This window comes from Cyrtonyx montezumae, unplaced genomic scaffold, assembly GCF_038088225.1.
Source record: "Cyrtonyx montezumae isolate F1298 unplaced genomic scaffold, pur_monq_1.0 scaffold_8, whole genome shotgun sequence".
NCBI classification, from domain to species: domain Eukaryota; kingdom Metazoa; phylum Chordata; class Aves; order Galliformes; family Odontophoridae; genus Cyrtonyx; species Cyrtonyx montezumae.
The window spans coordinates 88,710,645-88,727,865 of NW_027072089.1; the positions used below are offsets into that span (position 1 = coordinate 88,710,645).

Genomic DNA, 17,221 nt, shown 5'->3' on the forward strand with positions numbered 1-17,221 from the left:
CCGTTTTAGGTTTTATATGAACAGTTCAAGTTTTTCCTGAATCTCTATTTTCTCGTCGTGTCCTGCTCACAGTTTGTACCAGCATTGAAAATAGGCTACCTGTATACATACTGGGCTCCTCTGGTAAACAGAAAAATTCTATTGACTACACTTAAAAATTCAGCTGAAAAGCTAATATGCAAAAGAATTTCATAAATTTGCTTTGAATAAACCACACTGAATAAATATGGAACAAAGAAAATGTTTAATTGCAGTGGGTATTGTACACAGTGTTGTTTGATAATGCTTTTTGTTAAGTGACAAGTCTGAATGTGTAATGCTTCTTTATAGCAGTTGGTCACCTGAGAGATTATAGAAAAACAAAAGAAAAATCTCAAAAAAAAAAACAACTTCAGAACTTTAGCTAATAGAGAACCTTATTTGGAGGGTTCAATTCTTTTTTGTTTTGATTTTTCTTCTGACTATATCAGAATTGAAAACATACGTTTGTTTGCATTCCTTCTATCTAATTTGATCATTACAGTTTTTCATAAAAATGTATGAAGATTGTTTTGATTTTTTTAAGCCATGGATAAAGCACAAGGAAAAGGCATCTTGGAAACAGGTTATTCATTAAATCACAGAATCATACAGTTATATGCTTTTAAATATGCTTTTCCTGGTCAATTGCACTGCTAGTTGCACTGGTTTCCTTTCTATATGTTTTTATATTATTGAGCCCTATGCAGTATTTTCTTGGAAAATCATTCAAATTCATTATCTCTGATGCTGTTATCCTGAAGTCTGGAAATTGTATCCTGTTCAGAGGAGACCCTTTTACTAGTTTGCCAGCTGTGTTCTTGTCATTTGTAATTCTTATTTGCATCAGGATCGTTAATTCTTTTTCATCTTCACAACTCCTCCCCCCCCTATTTGAAATGAATCAGGAAAAACAAATGGTTTATTTTCCAAATACTTTTTTTTTAAAGTTTTGGTTCTTTTATAGTGCTTGTTCTCAGAGGTATTCAAGAACAGTGACATTTTGACTGCTTGAGTAAAGGTCATTCTTAAAAAGTCAATGTAGTAAATATTCCAGATTGATTTCATTGTTTAAATTGTTGCAACATGTGTCTATTTAAGTACTGATCAAGGAGAGGCTCTCTGGAGACAGAGGTGTGAAGAATCTCCAGGACAACTTTTGCTGCAAAATAAATAAATAATTCAAAGAGAGAAAGATGGTTCAACAGTGGGAAGTCATAAACAAGTATTTACAAAAGCCTTTCTTACTGACTCAGTAAGAGAAGACAGAGGTTACCCTTGTCTGGAAGTTGATCTCTTCAATGTGAAATGATAGTAGAGATCTGTACATTAGTGGAGTGGTAGGGAAAATTAAAAAAAAATCACTTAGCATGACAGCCTGTCTCATCTCTATCAAAAAAAAGCAATCCCCCAAACTTTACAATGCAGTTCATCTGTTAATAACATAAATGGTCAGTTCTGTGCAGACTGGTAAGTCTTATTAAAGGTTATTTTGAATATCATTTCCGGTTTTCCCATCCATAAACATGATCACAGCTTGTGCTAGTAGTACCCCTTTTTGGTAGAAATTGCTGAGAAAAGTTAAGTAATGATCAGAAGAGTAGCTCTAGCTTAGTTTTGGTTTGTGTTTTGTCATTAAAGTATCTGAGGAAATTGAACACAGATAAGATTACAAAAATTCAAGAGAATATTTTTACAAGTAGAGCAGCATGTCAGTCCTATCACATCCACAGACCATTCAAAACGTAGTTGACCAGTTTTGTACTTGCATATTTTTCAAGGTTGAAAATGGAGTTCTGAGGCAGGACTGTCCGAACCTTCTGCTAACTTAAAAGGCTAAATTAAGACCTGAAAATTAGGTTTCAAAAATACTATCATGACTAGGGGGTTTGGTTGTGCCCAGAAATGAGTAGGGATTTGTTTTACAAAGATAATTTCTTCTACCTTGTTCTGATTTGTTTGATGTAACTATTGCGACAACCAGAAGTCTGTAATTATGAGCTTGTAACAGATTAAGCCTTGGGATGTTGGGCTGGAACTGAACCCTTACTATTGAAAGGAAAAATTGTAGTCAAGACTGTTTAGGGATACTACATCTTGATTTCTCTCTACTAAGAGGGTAGGGGAAGACTGGAAAACTGAAAAAAAAATAGGTCTGTTAGACTACATGTAAAGCTTCCTACATAAAAGGGAAATAATTGGTGGATTTCTTAAGCTACGTGAACAGTCTGAAGACTTATCTATTGAAGGATTTGTAAATATCTAAACCTCTTATAGTGATCTTACTTGTGTGAGGGTAATGGTAAGATCCCTTTGCTGTTGGAAAATGATATATCTCCTTCAGAGAGAAGGGTGAAGGGCTAAGTATTTGAGTTCAAGAAGCCAGAAAGTGTATCTGAGAAGAAGCAGAAAAGAGGGGAATAAACTTATTTGTGTTTATCCCAGTGTGGTTCTATATTCTTAACTGCATATGGAGCTCTAGAAGAAGCTGCAGTGGCACCGTCCCATGAAAAATTCAGCACAAGTATTTAGATACTTAATTTTTCAGGAAAAAAGGATTTTTTTCTATGTCAGTATTTGAGACATTGGAAATTAAATATTCTAAGTTCATGTTCTTAATTTGTAGAGTATTCCTGCTTGTGTTTCTGTTCTTGAGCTTTGATAATTCTGAGTTGTATCTTTTTATCTCTAACAGGGATTTGTTTTAACGGTCACAGTGGTACGGGAAGCTGTTGATGAGTATCGACGTTACAAGAGAGACAAGGAAATGAACTCACAGCTATATAGCAAGCTGACAGTACGAGGTTAGCAAAACCACTTATATAAATCCTTAAAATATTTAATCTTTTTTTTCAAACATTTATTTTCAGCTCGAGAGAAATATCAGATACTCAAACTGTATTATTAAGAATGAAACTGATACAGAACTTAAATGTGTGATTCGCTCATAACTGAAACTTTTAAACGGATTAAGAAGTACTGTAAATCTTTTGCTGCTTATACATGGAATAATGTATGCATATACTCAGCATATTTTGAACCATGTTACTATTTAGCATTGTTACTTCAAACTGCAGTTCTCTGATAATGAACAGTAACTCAGTAGCACTGTCAGCTCTACGAAATATGGAATCAGTAAGAAGTGTAATTAAAATTTTGAGACCTTGAATCTTGTATATACACTTGTGTTTAAGAAAAGGTTGTTGCATTGAAAGTCTGCCCAGATATTATTATTTTCAGTTTTTGCATAAATGTGAGAACACGTAATTGGAACAGAGTGCTTTAATATCTGAGGCTTTCTTTCTAGGAATTAATAAAAGGAAAAGTCACAGTTATGGCTTATGTCTGGTCAAAAGTGGATATTCCCCAGGGCTCAGTATTGGGACTAATTTTATTTAATATCTGTGATGCTGATGAGGGGTTCAGGTGTCTCCTTAGTAGATTTGCAAATGGCACTAAGTTAGGTTAGAGTATTGGTCTGCTTAGGGGTATAAATGCTTTACAGTGGCATCTGTATTAGTAGGCTGGATCCAGCTGTATAGCGTTCAGGCAGGTGTCAGGTGCTGCGCTTGTCATATCAACCTTGTATGGTATAGTAGACTGATGAAATTATGGGATTGTTTGAGTTAGACCTTCAAAAGCCATCTAGTCCTACTCTCTTGCAATGAGTAAGGACATCTACATCTAGTCTGGGTTGCTCAGTTTGGTCCAGCCTGACACTAAATCTCTCCAAGGACATGGAAGAGTCTGTTCCCTTTTTTCTTGCAACTCCTCGTTAGATACTGAAAGGCTGCTGTCAGGTCCTCCAGGAGCCCTGTCTTCTCCAGATTGAACAGCCTCAGTTCTCTCAGTTTGTCTTCATAGGGAAGGTGTTTAGTCTTTTGGATCACTTTTGTGGCCTTCCTCTGTACACTTTCCAGTAGGTCCATGTCTCCTATACTGAGGACACATTGGAGAAAAATGGATCTGATGGATGGACCACTTGCTAATTAAGGAATTGGCTGGATAGTTGCACTTAGGCAGTTGCAGTCAGCTGCTCAATGTCCAAATTGAGACCAGTGACAAGTGGTGTTCCTCAGGAATGGGTGTTGTCACTGGTGTTATTTAACATCTTTGTAGGCAACGTGGACAGTGGGATTGAGCTCACCCTCAGTAAGTTTGCAGATGGTACCATCCTGTGTGGTATAGTTGACACGCTAGAGGGAGAGGATGCTATCCAGAGGGACCTGGACAGGGTTGAGAGGTGTACCCATGCCAACCTCATGAAGTTCAACAAGGATAAGTGCAAGGTTCTGCACCTGGCTTGGGACAGTCCCAAGCACAGATACAGGATGGGTGGAAAATTGGCTTCAGAGTAGCCCTTAGGGGGTAGTTTTGGTTGATAAAAGATTCAACATGAGTGGGCAAAAGTGAGCTTGTAGCCATTTGTATCCTGGGTTTCATCGAGTGAAGCATGACCAGCAGGTGAGGGATTCTGGACACAGTACTCTAAGTGGGATCTCACCAGCACAGAGTAGAGGGTCAGCATTGCTTCCCTTGACCTGCCTTGACCAAGTTCTTTGGATGCAGTCCAGGATGTGGTTGACTTTCTGGGCTGTGAGATCGTAAGGCTGACTCATGTCGAGCTTTCCATCCACTGGTGCCCCCATGTTCTTTACAGCTGTGCTGTGCTCAGTTCTTGAGTCCCCTAGTTTGTATTGGTAGTGAGAGTCGCCAAGACCCCATGTCTAAGACCTGCGCTTGGAATTGCTGAACCTCATGAGATTCACCTGGGTGCCACTGCTCAAGCATGTCTAGGTACCTCTGAATGGCATCCCATTCCTCAGGCATGTTGACCACACCACACAGTTGGGTGTGCACCTTCAACAGGTTTGTGAATGACTTGATCCCACTGTTAATGTCAATGATGAAGATACTAAAGAGCCTCGACCCCAGTACAGACTCCTGAGGGACACCACTCATCTCTAATCTTCTCCTGGACATTGAGCCATTGACCACCACTCTCTGGGTACGATCTCATAACCAGTTCATTGCCTGCTGAATGGCCCACCCCTCAAATCCATATTTTTCCATTTTGGAGAAAAAGATGTTGTGGGGGAGCATGACTATGGCTTCTTTTGGACTCAAAGTTTTTGACTTTTCATAAGGATTTTTAAAGAAATGAAGCACTTCAAGAATGAAGTGATAATTAAATTCTTTAGGTTATTGTAAATATTTAATATGGACATAACAGAAAAAATATCTATTTTAATGTTGCTTAGCATATTTTAGTATTTACATTCAGAACTAAGTGCCACATAGATAAGTGTCATAATGAGTAGATTTTGATCAAGTCAAAGTAGTGAATAACATTACAAAACAAAATCAGGTAGCTATTACCTTGGAAGGTCATTTTCCTACAGTACTCTAGGAAGTCTCTTTTAATCTTTAAATGCCAGGGAAAATCCTTAACAGTTCTAAAGCATGAAGATAGTAAGTAATGTGAGGTTATTTCTCAAGCAGTTGGAATTTAATAGTGTATGTTTCGCAAGGGTAAATCTGTTCACACTTTCCCAGCATATGTTTCACTGCACTTTTTAGTGTATCTTGGTGAATATATTTTGATAGTCTGTGGGAAGAGTAATTTTGCCAGATGTGGGAATCTTAATAAGAAAGAAGCTCGTGGAGTAGCTCGGGATAATTTTCCTCCCAAAAAGTGTGTGTGAATCTGGTAATGTAACACAAATTTGTTCTAAAATCTTACTTTTTTTGTGGTGTGTTAACCTTGTGTGGTTGCTGGGTGCCCACGAGGCCATTCTCATTCTCCCTCCACAGCAGAACAGGGTGTAAAAATATTGAAAACAACAGATACCTTGAGATAAGGACGTGGAGGCAAAACAGACTCCTTTTGTTTAAGAATAATTTATTGCCAGTTAATAATAAAATAGAATGGTGAGAAATAAAGCCAAATGAAAACTATTTTTCTACCATTCACTTTCTTCCCAGACTCGGCTCCCAGTCCATAATAGTTTGTCTTGGTTGCTTCTTTCTCCACTCTCTTCCTCTGCTCCAGGGTGAGTCCTTCCCATGGGATACAGTCCTTCAGGAACCGATCCAGTATTGTCTTCCTGTGGACTGCAATTCAAGAATTGCTCCATCATGGGTCATTTCCATGGAGTGTAGTACTAGAGGAGCAAATTGCTTCAATGTGTTACTCACAGGCCAGAATTTCCCACCAGACAGCCTATTTCAGGAAGTGCCCTTCTCCACATGCTGTGTCATGTGAGAAGATCATGTTGATGTGCTGCTGTGTTCTGACTTCCACGGAGTGTACATGGAAATCTGCTTTGCGTGGTGCCCCATGGGCTACAGGGAGACAGTGTACTCCACTCTGGGCCTGTCCTGGGCTGCAGGGAAACTTCTGTTCCATGCCTGGAGCACCTCCTGCCCTTCTGCACTGACCTTGGTGTCTGCAGAGTAGTGACTCACAGTTTTGATTCCTCACACAGCTGCTCCATGGCTCTTTTTTTTTTTTTTTTAATCTTTCCTTAAATACATTGCCACAGATGTACAAGCAGTATCACTCAGTAGCTCAGCTTTGGTGAGTGATGGGTCCCTTTTCAAGCTGGTTGAAACTGTCTGTGCCTGGCTTGAGGCAGCCCCTGGTCTCTTCTGACAGAGGCTACCCATGTGGCCCCCTTCTGCCGCCCAAATCTTGCAATGTAAACACCATTTTAAAAAGTTAATGGAAAGGTAAGTAGATGGTGAAAAGTCACATTAATGAAGATGTAATCTACAACTGTGAATAACAGTAACCAGTGTGGAAACTAGCATTCTTTTCTGGAACTTGCATGCAGCAGGGAGCAACATAGTAACTGTGGTTCTTCCTTCCCTTGTCAATCTGGAATAGCTTTGTCAACATTTAGCTATACCACTGTGTAAATCTGCAAACAGTATGGCTATTTATTTATCTCAGGTGGTTGCATTGTTGGCCTCCAGATCTTTAATGTTTTTAGTACAATCTGTAAAGAGATAGGCTCTTACATTTACTCTTTAAAACTGTAATTTAACCTGCTGGTTCTAGTTTTTTAAACCTGTTACGACATGACACTGAACACAGTTTTGAAATAGTTTATATATCCTATGTATTCAACAGTAGTGGTAACAGTCTGAAATCCTTAGTTCTGGAGTCTATGGCTTATAGTTCTTAGTGGGATAACTAACATTTAAATAGCAGTTAAGTAGCAGTTTGGGAATCCTGATTCCATCATGGTCTCAGTTTCTATAATATTTTTTGATCTGTGTATTTGAGAAATTTCACATTTGTAGCTTCTCTTAGAAATAAGTAACTTCTCAAATTAAAACCTGATTTGGTTGCCTTGACACTACTATTTTATAGGCATGGAATATAGATTTTGATACAGTATAGGTGTAGTCAACGATTATATCAGGAACTGATGCACAGAGAGCAGTAACTTCTTCAAAATAGAAGTTTTAAAAAATGTAAGGATAGGGAACTTTTACCTGCAAATGTGTAGGTTTATTTCAGTTCAGAGATTTGGTGTCAGTGTTATCATGATTTCATACTTGATTTATGTTCTGCTCGAGTTTTTCTTTCTTTCTTTCTTTCTTTCTTTCTTTCTTTTTCTTTCTTTCTTTCTTTCTTTCTTTCTTTCTTTCTTTCTTTCTTTCTTTCTTTCTTTCTTTCTTTCTTTCTTTCTTTCTTTCTTTCTTTCTTTCTTTCTTTCTTTCTTTCTTTCTTTCTTTCTTTCTTTCTTTCTTTCTTTCTTTCTTTCTTTCTTTCTTTCTTTCTTTCTTTCTTTCTTTCTTTCTTTCTTTCTTTCTTTCTTTCTTTCTTTCTTTCTTTCTTTCTTTCTTTCTTTCTTTCTTTCTTTCTTTCTTTCTTTCTTTCTTTCTTTCTTTCTTTCTTTCTTTCTTCAGTGATATCTGACAGAAGATTAAAGATCTTTGATGGTAATAAACTTGGAATCACACATCTATGGTGTGATGACTGAGCTGTGAATGTTTTGAGATGTCGCCGTTTATAATAAAGTATTGTTTATAGCCCCACTCAGTATTAAGCTTTATGGAAAAAATAATCTTTAACATACATATAAAACAATAAATGAGTTTTTTGCAACTCATAATTAATAGGATTTTTCCTTCTGAAAATGAAATGTGTTGTTTTGAGACAAAAAAACAAAAACAAAAAAAAAACAACAACCACAAAGCTCCTGCTTTGAAAGATTTAGATTAATATTTTTGCAGACTCTGAGGATTTAGGAACTTAGCTTTGCAAATTAATGAATACAAGTACTACATCTCAAATAACTATTTTTATGAGAATTTTTCAATATAATTACAAAATTTTAATTGGTGGTATTCTTTTTAAGTGAGGAGAAAAAATTGGTTTAGGTTTACTTTTCTAAGCTACAGGCTAATGGTTTAGTGAAAGAAGGCTTTGTTACTTGTGAATGAACAAATTTGATACTGATTTAATTAAAAGCCTGAAAATCAATGCCTCTCTTTAGAGTTGCTTTTCATAGTGGAGCTATACTTCATACTTCTGTAGCATCTTTTTTTTCCCCCAGTGATTTGATGGCTTCTGTAGATTTTACAAACTTTTCTTTGAAACAGATATTATTCCATCTCAAAAATGAAGAAACTGACGTTGAGAAATTAAGCAAGTTACCTTGATCAAATGAGTGGGTCAGTAGGAAAAAATAAAAGTTAGCACTGTTCTACCTATTCTATTCTAGTACTACCCTTCATTTAATTGCAATATTTTCATTTTATCTTTCATAATCACTTCTAGTTGTTTACTTTAGGGAAATATTTCAGTAGCGAAATAAACTACTGTTACTTGAATTGTAGTTAATTACTTGTATTATGTATAATGTATAGGCTGATTGGTAAGTTAAAATTGTCTTAACCAGGACTTCCTTGACTACTCAGTGATGTTGACTTAGCTACTGAGTCTTTTTGGGCCTGAGATACTCCCCAAACATTTAAAAATAAACATTTTATGACCTGCACGTTGCTAGTCTGAGAAGTAGTGGCTTTTTAAGTGTTACAATATCTTGAATTAGTGTTTGTTCTTATCAGCAAGGCAAGTTTTTTTATAATATGAATAACTATGCATAAGGAGGAAACAAAGTGTGAAAGCTAGTATGCTTTCTTGAAAAATCTGAGAATTGAGAAATCTTTTAGAGAGCTAGAGTAACATGATTAATTTCTTTCACTTTTGAACTTTTGTTTATACTGTGCTCCTAAAATGCTATCTTACAGAGTTTTTAACTCAGTTGACTTTTTTTTTAATTTCTGTGTTCTCTGTTAAGAAGCGTTTGGTTTTGAGTCTTTTATACTTGTTTCATGTGCATTTTTAAAATCAGATTTTTATTGGAATGCCCTGATAATTATTATAAGGCTGTAGTGAACTACAGTCTGTATTGAAACTTCAAGTACAGGTTGTTCTTGTGCTTCTTAAAAAGCTACTGCATTTAAAAGAACAAATATTTCTGAATCTAGAGGAATTTTAGGTCATTACTGCTTGCAGTGTGTCAAACCAAAATTGTTCCTGTTATTTTGATCATTTGGAACACATACATTTTTAGAAGTATTGTATCAACTTAATCTGGCTGATCAGAGGAGCTGTAAGGAACAGCAAGAAAACCTGGAACTTAGTTTCAAAAAGAATTCCAAAAAGAAGCTGAAAGAGAGGAAATGTCAGCTCTGGAGTATTAAATTACTGATTTAAGACTGATCTCAGCTTGCTAAATAAGATGGAGTTTGAAAGGACTTGAGGACAGCATTTGCACTGAAAATCATCATCACTTAATGAAGTCTTTCAGTTCCCCATTATATTGTGTGTACTCTAATTACATTGTCTACTAAACCTAATGTAGACTAGTTAAAACTTTGATATGGTTTAAACTTGACTTTTTTCCAGAGCTTGATATTTACTGGTTAGAAACAATCTCTGTTACAAGTTCCAAAAGCATTCTTTTCAGACTGTACTCAAGATACAATGTGTAAGATGAGCAATTTGAAATTATTTTCAAGTTCTCTCTGAAGCTCCTGTTCTTTCAGGAGTGTTTCTACTCAAAGAAGTGTTCATTAATAAAGTTCTTTCTAGTACACAGAATGCCTTGTTTTATTTACTTCATTTCTTAAATTATGTGAAATAGGTAGCACATATGAGAAGTTTATTAGTGTTTTTCAAATAATTTCAGTGCTTTTCAAAGGACTTTGTCTTGAAAGCATAGTGATTTACTACAGATTTGTTTCAGTATTCCAGTTGTGCATAATTCTGCTTATAGCTTTAGGTAAAAGCCTTGTACCTTGATAGACTATAAAGTCTGGATGTGCAGCCAGTTCTGATAGCTTTGGACTTTATTAGTAATTACCCAGGTAGTCAAGAGTGTTTTGCTACTGAGATGTTTCTAGTGAAAAAATTATTAGCAAGAATAGTTCATGAAGCAAATAACATTGTGAGTTTTTTCTCTAAATGCGTCTTAACTAATTTGTATTATGTTAATATTCTCTGAAGTGTTATCTCATGATTCTTTTTGCTGATTTAAAGGAAAGCATTATTTGCCATTTTTTCAAAATCTAAAGCTACTTTTTTAATTACTGCCACACTTAACTATTTAGTTTTTAGTGGAATGTGTCCTGTCATACAGATTCATTGCAGAAATAGTTGTCTTGTGTCATAGACTTCCATATGAGATAACCAGACTATTCCAACAAGACCTATCAGTGTATAATAAAGAAGGCATTCCAAAATGTTAGTCACCTAGAAAACTGTCTATTTAGGAAACTTTCAATTTGTATTGTGAAATTCTGCCAATTGCTAGGCTGAATACAAGCAAAGATGATGTCTAGGTTCCTGTTGTTATACTTTGTGCTTGGAGTTGTTTATTTTTGTCTGCTTTAGAGTGCCACAAATGAAAGTTCTACCTTTTCCAAAAGTTAGTCTCTTTTGATCTTTACTTTAGATGCTGTTAGAACATGACTGAGGATGTCAGTTGTTCCATTTGATAAAATTGCTGCTAGTTTCATTTGGTTAATATTGCTGAATAGCTTTAGTCATGTGTGACTGTAGCTGGCATTGTTCTGAGATGCAGCACAGCTTAAGTAGTTGGATTTTTGTGTCTATTAGGAAATTCCCAGGAGATAAATTGAAAACGAAATAGGAAATGCTATACTTTTAGAAAAAATAGCAGAAAGCAAATTAAATATTACCATTTGTTTTGATGTATACTATTAATTATGTCTAGTCAGAACTTTGGACTTGGTACAAACCTGTGAATTCTCTTTATAGTTAAGCAGTCTAAGTATGTTGATTCGAATTGTGAGATTTATACTAATCTGATTCCCAACCCAGTTGTAGAATACTCCTGTAGAATACTCTTGTTTCTTGCTACTGCTTTTTTAATCAGCAGTTCTGCTATTCCCTTCACCTTCACATTTGGGTTATGATGAGACTGGGAGTCAGGCTGAAGATATCATTGGTTATATATTAAAGAGTGGGAGGCTAGGATGTGTTTGGCAACTACAAAAATTTGATTGTTTTTAATGGATATTCAGTAAGAAAGACTGGCTTTCCAAAAAAGATATGCAGACAGACTAAAACAATACTTCTGACCTCCAATGACATTGTTTCTTTGTCTTGGAAGTGCCAATGTTGTGGAAAGCATACTAAAAATTAGATCATTTATAGGAATAAATTCATTAAGTGAACTGAAACAGCTATTTTTGTGTGAAATTTGACTTCAGTTATTTTCTATTTAACCATAAGACACATTTAGTCAAAGGTAGTAAAATGTAGGAATTTTGTGAAAGTAACTGCCAGATCTCTCTTCATTGAGAGCTACAGTGAGGATTTGGGACTTACTTCAGTTTTATTCATGTATCTTATAAATGAGAAATGACAGTGTACATTACTCTCCTATTCATAATGCTGCTTACTACTGATTGCTGCTTCTGGTGTGCTTCTGTGGGTCATTTTTCTGTAATTCATTTTGTTAGATTTTTAGCTTCTTGAGTCCATGTTTTGACATGCTAATGAGATACCTACTGCTTCTGATGAGGAAAGGTTTTGTATAGATGTATGTTTCAGCTCATCAGGGTGTGTGTGTGTATACATATATATAAATAACGTGTATAAATATATATGTGTATGTTTATAGCCTGAGTTAACAGATCTGAATTTACTGCTAATTATATGTCTTGAAAGAGAGTGACTTGTAGGTTGTCTATAGGGTGATTTTTTTTCTTTAGTTTTAATATTTTTTAACTCACTTAAGCAACGATTCCTGACGTAGTTAGGACCCGTGACTAGAAGTCTTCAGTTCTAGTGCAGTCAGCAATGCATTTTGGGCAGCAACTTAACCTCTCTTCAATCTTTCAGATACTAATATTAAAATTCAGCTATCGTAAAAAAATATTAACATCCTACAGAAAATACAGAATTGATGTATACTGTTTTTGAATGAGTTGTTCACAGCAGTTAATGAATTAGCAGCTCCAGCAAATGGAAATTCTGAATTTCAGATTTTATTGTAATTTCCTAAGATGAAGTATTCAGGCATTTTTTCTGACATACAACAGAGCTCTTTTCTACTATGATTGCCGACAAGGCTCAGGCAGTGCCAGTTATCAGTGTTGTCTGTGACTGAGTAAAGCTACCTGTTGGATAACTGGGTTTTGACGAGCAACTTATGTGTAAGATGCTTTGTGACTAAGCCTAGTCACTTCGGATGTGTCACAGGGAGTACATAATAAGTGACATTAAATGATCATTTTTTCCAGTTCTGTAACTCAGTTATTGATTTGTCTATCAGACTTCAGTATCTCTCCAATGCTATTACAGTAGCTAATTGCCTAGAAAACTATACACTTTTAAAACCTCATAATTATCTATTTAGAGATTACATCTGTTTCTTAGTGTGTTCTTCAAATACCAGTTTTGTGTAAATAGTAGCATTTTCACCAAATGGTAATATCTTGAAGTACAACTTGCTTTTATATTTTTATGACTCTTCGTAATCAACCTAGGCAGGCATTAATATTCTTTTTTTTTTTTTCTTTTAAGGTAAAGTGCAAGTTAAGAGTTCAGACATACAAGTTGGAGACCTCATCATAGTGGAAAAGGTTGATACTTTTAAAATACGTTTTAGAGACTAAAGATTATTAATGTGCTAATTATCTTCTGGAGAGAAGTGTATTGAGGTACTTGTCTGTGAAATACTAAGTAAGTAATGTTTTAGTTTGAGTCTTATTTGATAAACTTGAAGTCTCTTTTTGGGTTTAATTATAAGCTTAATTGGATATAAAGCACTTATAAATTGGAATATGCTTAAATTCAACTAGTGAAAGGCATGCAGTTACTGAATTATATTCTTGGCTTGTGTCCTCCTAGGTGGGTGTACTAAGCTGTCTGGGTACTGGTACCTTTCTTCTAATACCTTCCTTCAAATCTTTTTTTTTTTTTTTTTTTTTTTTTTTGATATCTGAAGCCTTTTAGGACAAGTTACATGCATATCTGTGCTTTTAAAAAAAGAAATGGAGGGGAATCTTTCAAGTTAGTTTGATTTTAGATGATGGATGAGAGTTGTAAACTTCTTCTTTCCTTTGTATTTGTATTATAATAAAGACTGTTGCTTACTTCATTTGGTTTGTTTTAGGAAGTGATCTAGGCAGAACTCATCTTTAAAGAGATCTTAATTTAAGCTCCAGTCTTCCTATATTAAGGAAATATCCTTATAGATTAAGTATGTGGTTTATTTCCCCTACTGTACTGTGCTGTAGGAGGCTATAGTAACCTCCAAGTTGACTATTTTTTCTTGTTGTCAAAAAATATTTTTGTATAAATTAGTTTTGGAAGGGTGACTTACTTTCTTAGTGCCAACAAATTATTCCCATTTTGCTCTGTAAAAAAGACCTAATCCTTAATCCAGTTGAAGTTTGTGTTCTTGTATCCTGTTTTGTTTGAGGTGTTGTGTGGCAAGTTGTAAATGAATTTTTATTAAAGGAAAAACCTTGAGCAGATATGCCCCCCTCATTATTCATTTTATATTTGTTGGTAGAATTTAGGTAACTCATGGATTGTTACAGTCTTTGTTCAGCCACATACAAGAAAACTCTCTTCTGTTTTGGGGAAAACTATTGTTTCCTTTCTTTCTGTGTAGTTAGTACAGTGTCCGGCTCACATTCCCTTCCCTCCCACCCCTTTATACCTTTTATCTGCTATCTGTACCTGATGTCTTGTTGAGACCCTCTGAGCAGGGTATACTAGCATAGCCAAGATGGACATTTACACAGATATATAGGACAGACATATATTGTTTTTTAACTTGCTGTGTTAGTGATCACTTGAACATATTCCAAACATTCCTCAGAACGTTCAAAGCAAACTTTTATTTTTATTATGATTTTTTTTAGAAATGCTGCTTTAATCTTTAAAACTGGAATTAATTATACTGCATTAGGGAAGCTTTTAGTGGTAACAGAGATAATGTACTTTCCCTGAAATGTACTGAGATTCATCCACCTGTTGAATTATACTAGATTTTGGGCAACTAGGATTACTTCAAAAGTAAATCTGTCTGGTATGAGGTAGATTATTAGCATTTATTTCATCATTGTTTACAGTAGTTTATAGACCATATCCTATTGAGTACCTGAAGTTTGATATAAAAGTAATGTTAAGGATTTAGGGAAGTAATAGGTATAATTCCTTTTAGTGAGGATTTTACTCTAGTATCTTGGTAAGATGCATGCAGTTACTTGTTTGTTGCATTTCAGCTGCAAGCCCCTTCTTGCTCCCAAGACAGTTTCTTTCCTGTTGTTGTTTTTGCTTCTGGCTTATATGTTGGTACCTTAAAGTAATGAAATTAAATGTTTTCTAATTCTATTTAGAAGTGTATTTTGCTAGAGTAAGCACTTTTCAATTTCAGAGTATGACTCTTAAGCCGAAGAACCAGTCAGGAGTGAAATGTTCAATTGCTCACTCTAATGGCAAAGAAACAAGTTAACGTTGTATTTGACAGGAAGATGCATCAACAGCATTTCTGCAGTGAAATTAATGGCTCATTTGAGCTGAAGATCCATATGTTAACAAGTCACTGCATCACAAATACTAATAACTGAAAAGCTTTTCTATGTTTGATCTTAGAATATCCTCTGATTTTTTTTAATAAATTTTGAATCAATTCTAATTCTGATTGTACTGTAGTTGAAACAGTTTAGGTCTGAATAACGTATTTAGTTTCAAATGAAAATTTTGTATTGTGATAATGCTAGGTCAAGAGAATGCCTCTAAAGGTTAAAATATTATCAATTTTTAATGGTTAGAAGTCATTTTTATTGTTAGCAGGAAAACATTCCCCTTCCTCTTACTGCAAACAGGCATGCTGCTTCCTGGTCATGTTTCTAGATGTATTATTTTCCTGTGAATGCACAGGTGTGCAGGTTTTCAAGTTAATTGGAAGAATTGATGAGTTTTTATGTAGTTACTGTAAGTCTTTGACTGTTTGGAACAGTTTCTGAATGTGTGAGGTGAGTATAATACATTCACTTTTAAATAAGTAATATATTAGTAGCATGTTGATAACACAGCAGTTTTAAAATGCAAAGCAGTAAGGTTTAATCTTACTTTAAAAGCTACTCTTGCATAGCAGTAAAGGGACACAGAACTACTTTTTTCTTGATCTCAAGTGTAAAGAGAAATTTAGCCAGCATTTGTAAAGTATGTTAACATACACAGCATGAACGTGCAAGAAAACAACTGTAAAGTGCCTCTTCCATTTCTAACTCATAAGTAGGCATGAATGTTTTAGTCAATGAGAAAAGTACGTGGTTCATAACAAATGGAGAATATGAAACATTAATGTGAAGTCATGAAGGTCTTGTAGTTGTAGGAATAGGGGAAGTTGTAGGACAGCAGTTGTAGGGGAATTGCAAGGATGAGTATGGAGCTGCAGAAGCTTATATTAATAATGATTTTGTAATAATAAAATGAGAGAAATGAAGAATACCATTCCTAGACTGTTCCAAGTTTTTTTCAAATGAGGCATGTGGCTTCTACTGTAAGAAAGATTGGATACATTAGTGAATTTCCTTGTTTTTCAATATGACTAGTGCTCCAGGGTGAAGGTGGAGCTTCTTGTAGAAGCCCAGAAGCTGAAGGAGCACTTAGCTTCCATTAACTATGGTCTTATCATAGATCACTAGAAAAGAGTCTTTGAATCAGCAACATAGGCCTAAGAGACTGAGAAATGAAAATGCACATTTCTTGGAGCACTAATTCTGCTCAGACTTAAGAGAACATAGTGTTGTAGTAGTTTTTATGACTTGTATATTCAGACTTCACTGTAATCAAACATTTCTAGGTTAATCTGCATGGTAATTGAGGTTACGTAGTTTCTTCATAGATTTCGGAATGTTTGAAGTTGTATCTGTAGTCATTTTAACTTGTTTCACTTTTGATAAATATGACACGAGGGTTAACATGATTAACTCTTCGCTGCTATTAGTGGCAATGTATAACAAAACTTAATTTTCTCCATAGTGAGGTGTGTTAAGGATTTTTGTAGCATGCTTGCCATCTGTTTTTGTGTAGTCAATCTTTTATAGTGACTAGGTATCAGATACTTGCAAGGAGATCTTTGCTTTGCAGTGTCTCCAGTAATAGTGACACTTTTTCATCTAATAATCACGTGGAATCTTTCTTCCTGCTTCCAAAGTGTAGAAAACCTAATGGGGAAAAAAGGCACTTCAGTCATACACTTTCTTTTCTTAAAGTAAACACAATACAGTAGCTAGCCTTACTTACATGGAAGAATGCATTCAAATTCTTTAGCACGTTTGCTTTACAGGAAAGAAAAATTAGTAGAGAAAACCCATTTAAAAGGCACAAAATATAAAATCATAGTGTATGTTTTTCTACTAAAATGTGAAAGTGGTCATGTCCCTAATTGGATAATGCTTATTTTTGTGAGTTATAAAGACCTGGTACCCAGTGTATTTGTGCTGGATGTAAAACATGTGTTCCACATTGCATCTGGTAATGGCTTTGTAAACATGGTAACACATTCTGACTATTAAAACTTCTATTTAATTCTCTATTGGATTGCTATGCTGTTACTTTTCCAAAATTTTAAGGCTATTGGTCAAGTTTTTTAGCCTGTTTAGAAGTAACTGAATTTTGTAGGCATGAAGT

At 35.1% G+C, this 17,221-nt stretch overlaps 1 protein-coding gene across 1 annotated transcript in view; it reads left to right on the plus strand.

The window, feature by feature from the left end:
• Positions 1-17,221, plus strand: part of ATP9B (ATPase phospholipid transporting 9B (putative)) — a 172,371-nt gene that overhangs the window by 36,581 nt on the left and 118,569 nt on the right. Inside the window, exons 4-6 of the mRNA XM_065753250.1 lie at positions 10-123; positions 2,714-2,822; positions 13,094-13,152. Coding sequence (XP_065609322.1) covers positions 10-123; positions 2,714-2,822; positions 13,094-13,152 — 282 coding nt within the window. The remainder of the gene's footprint in view (positions 1-9; positions 124-2,713; positions 2,823-13,093; positions 13,153-17,221) is intronic.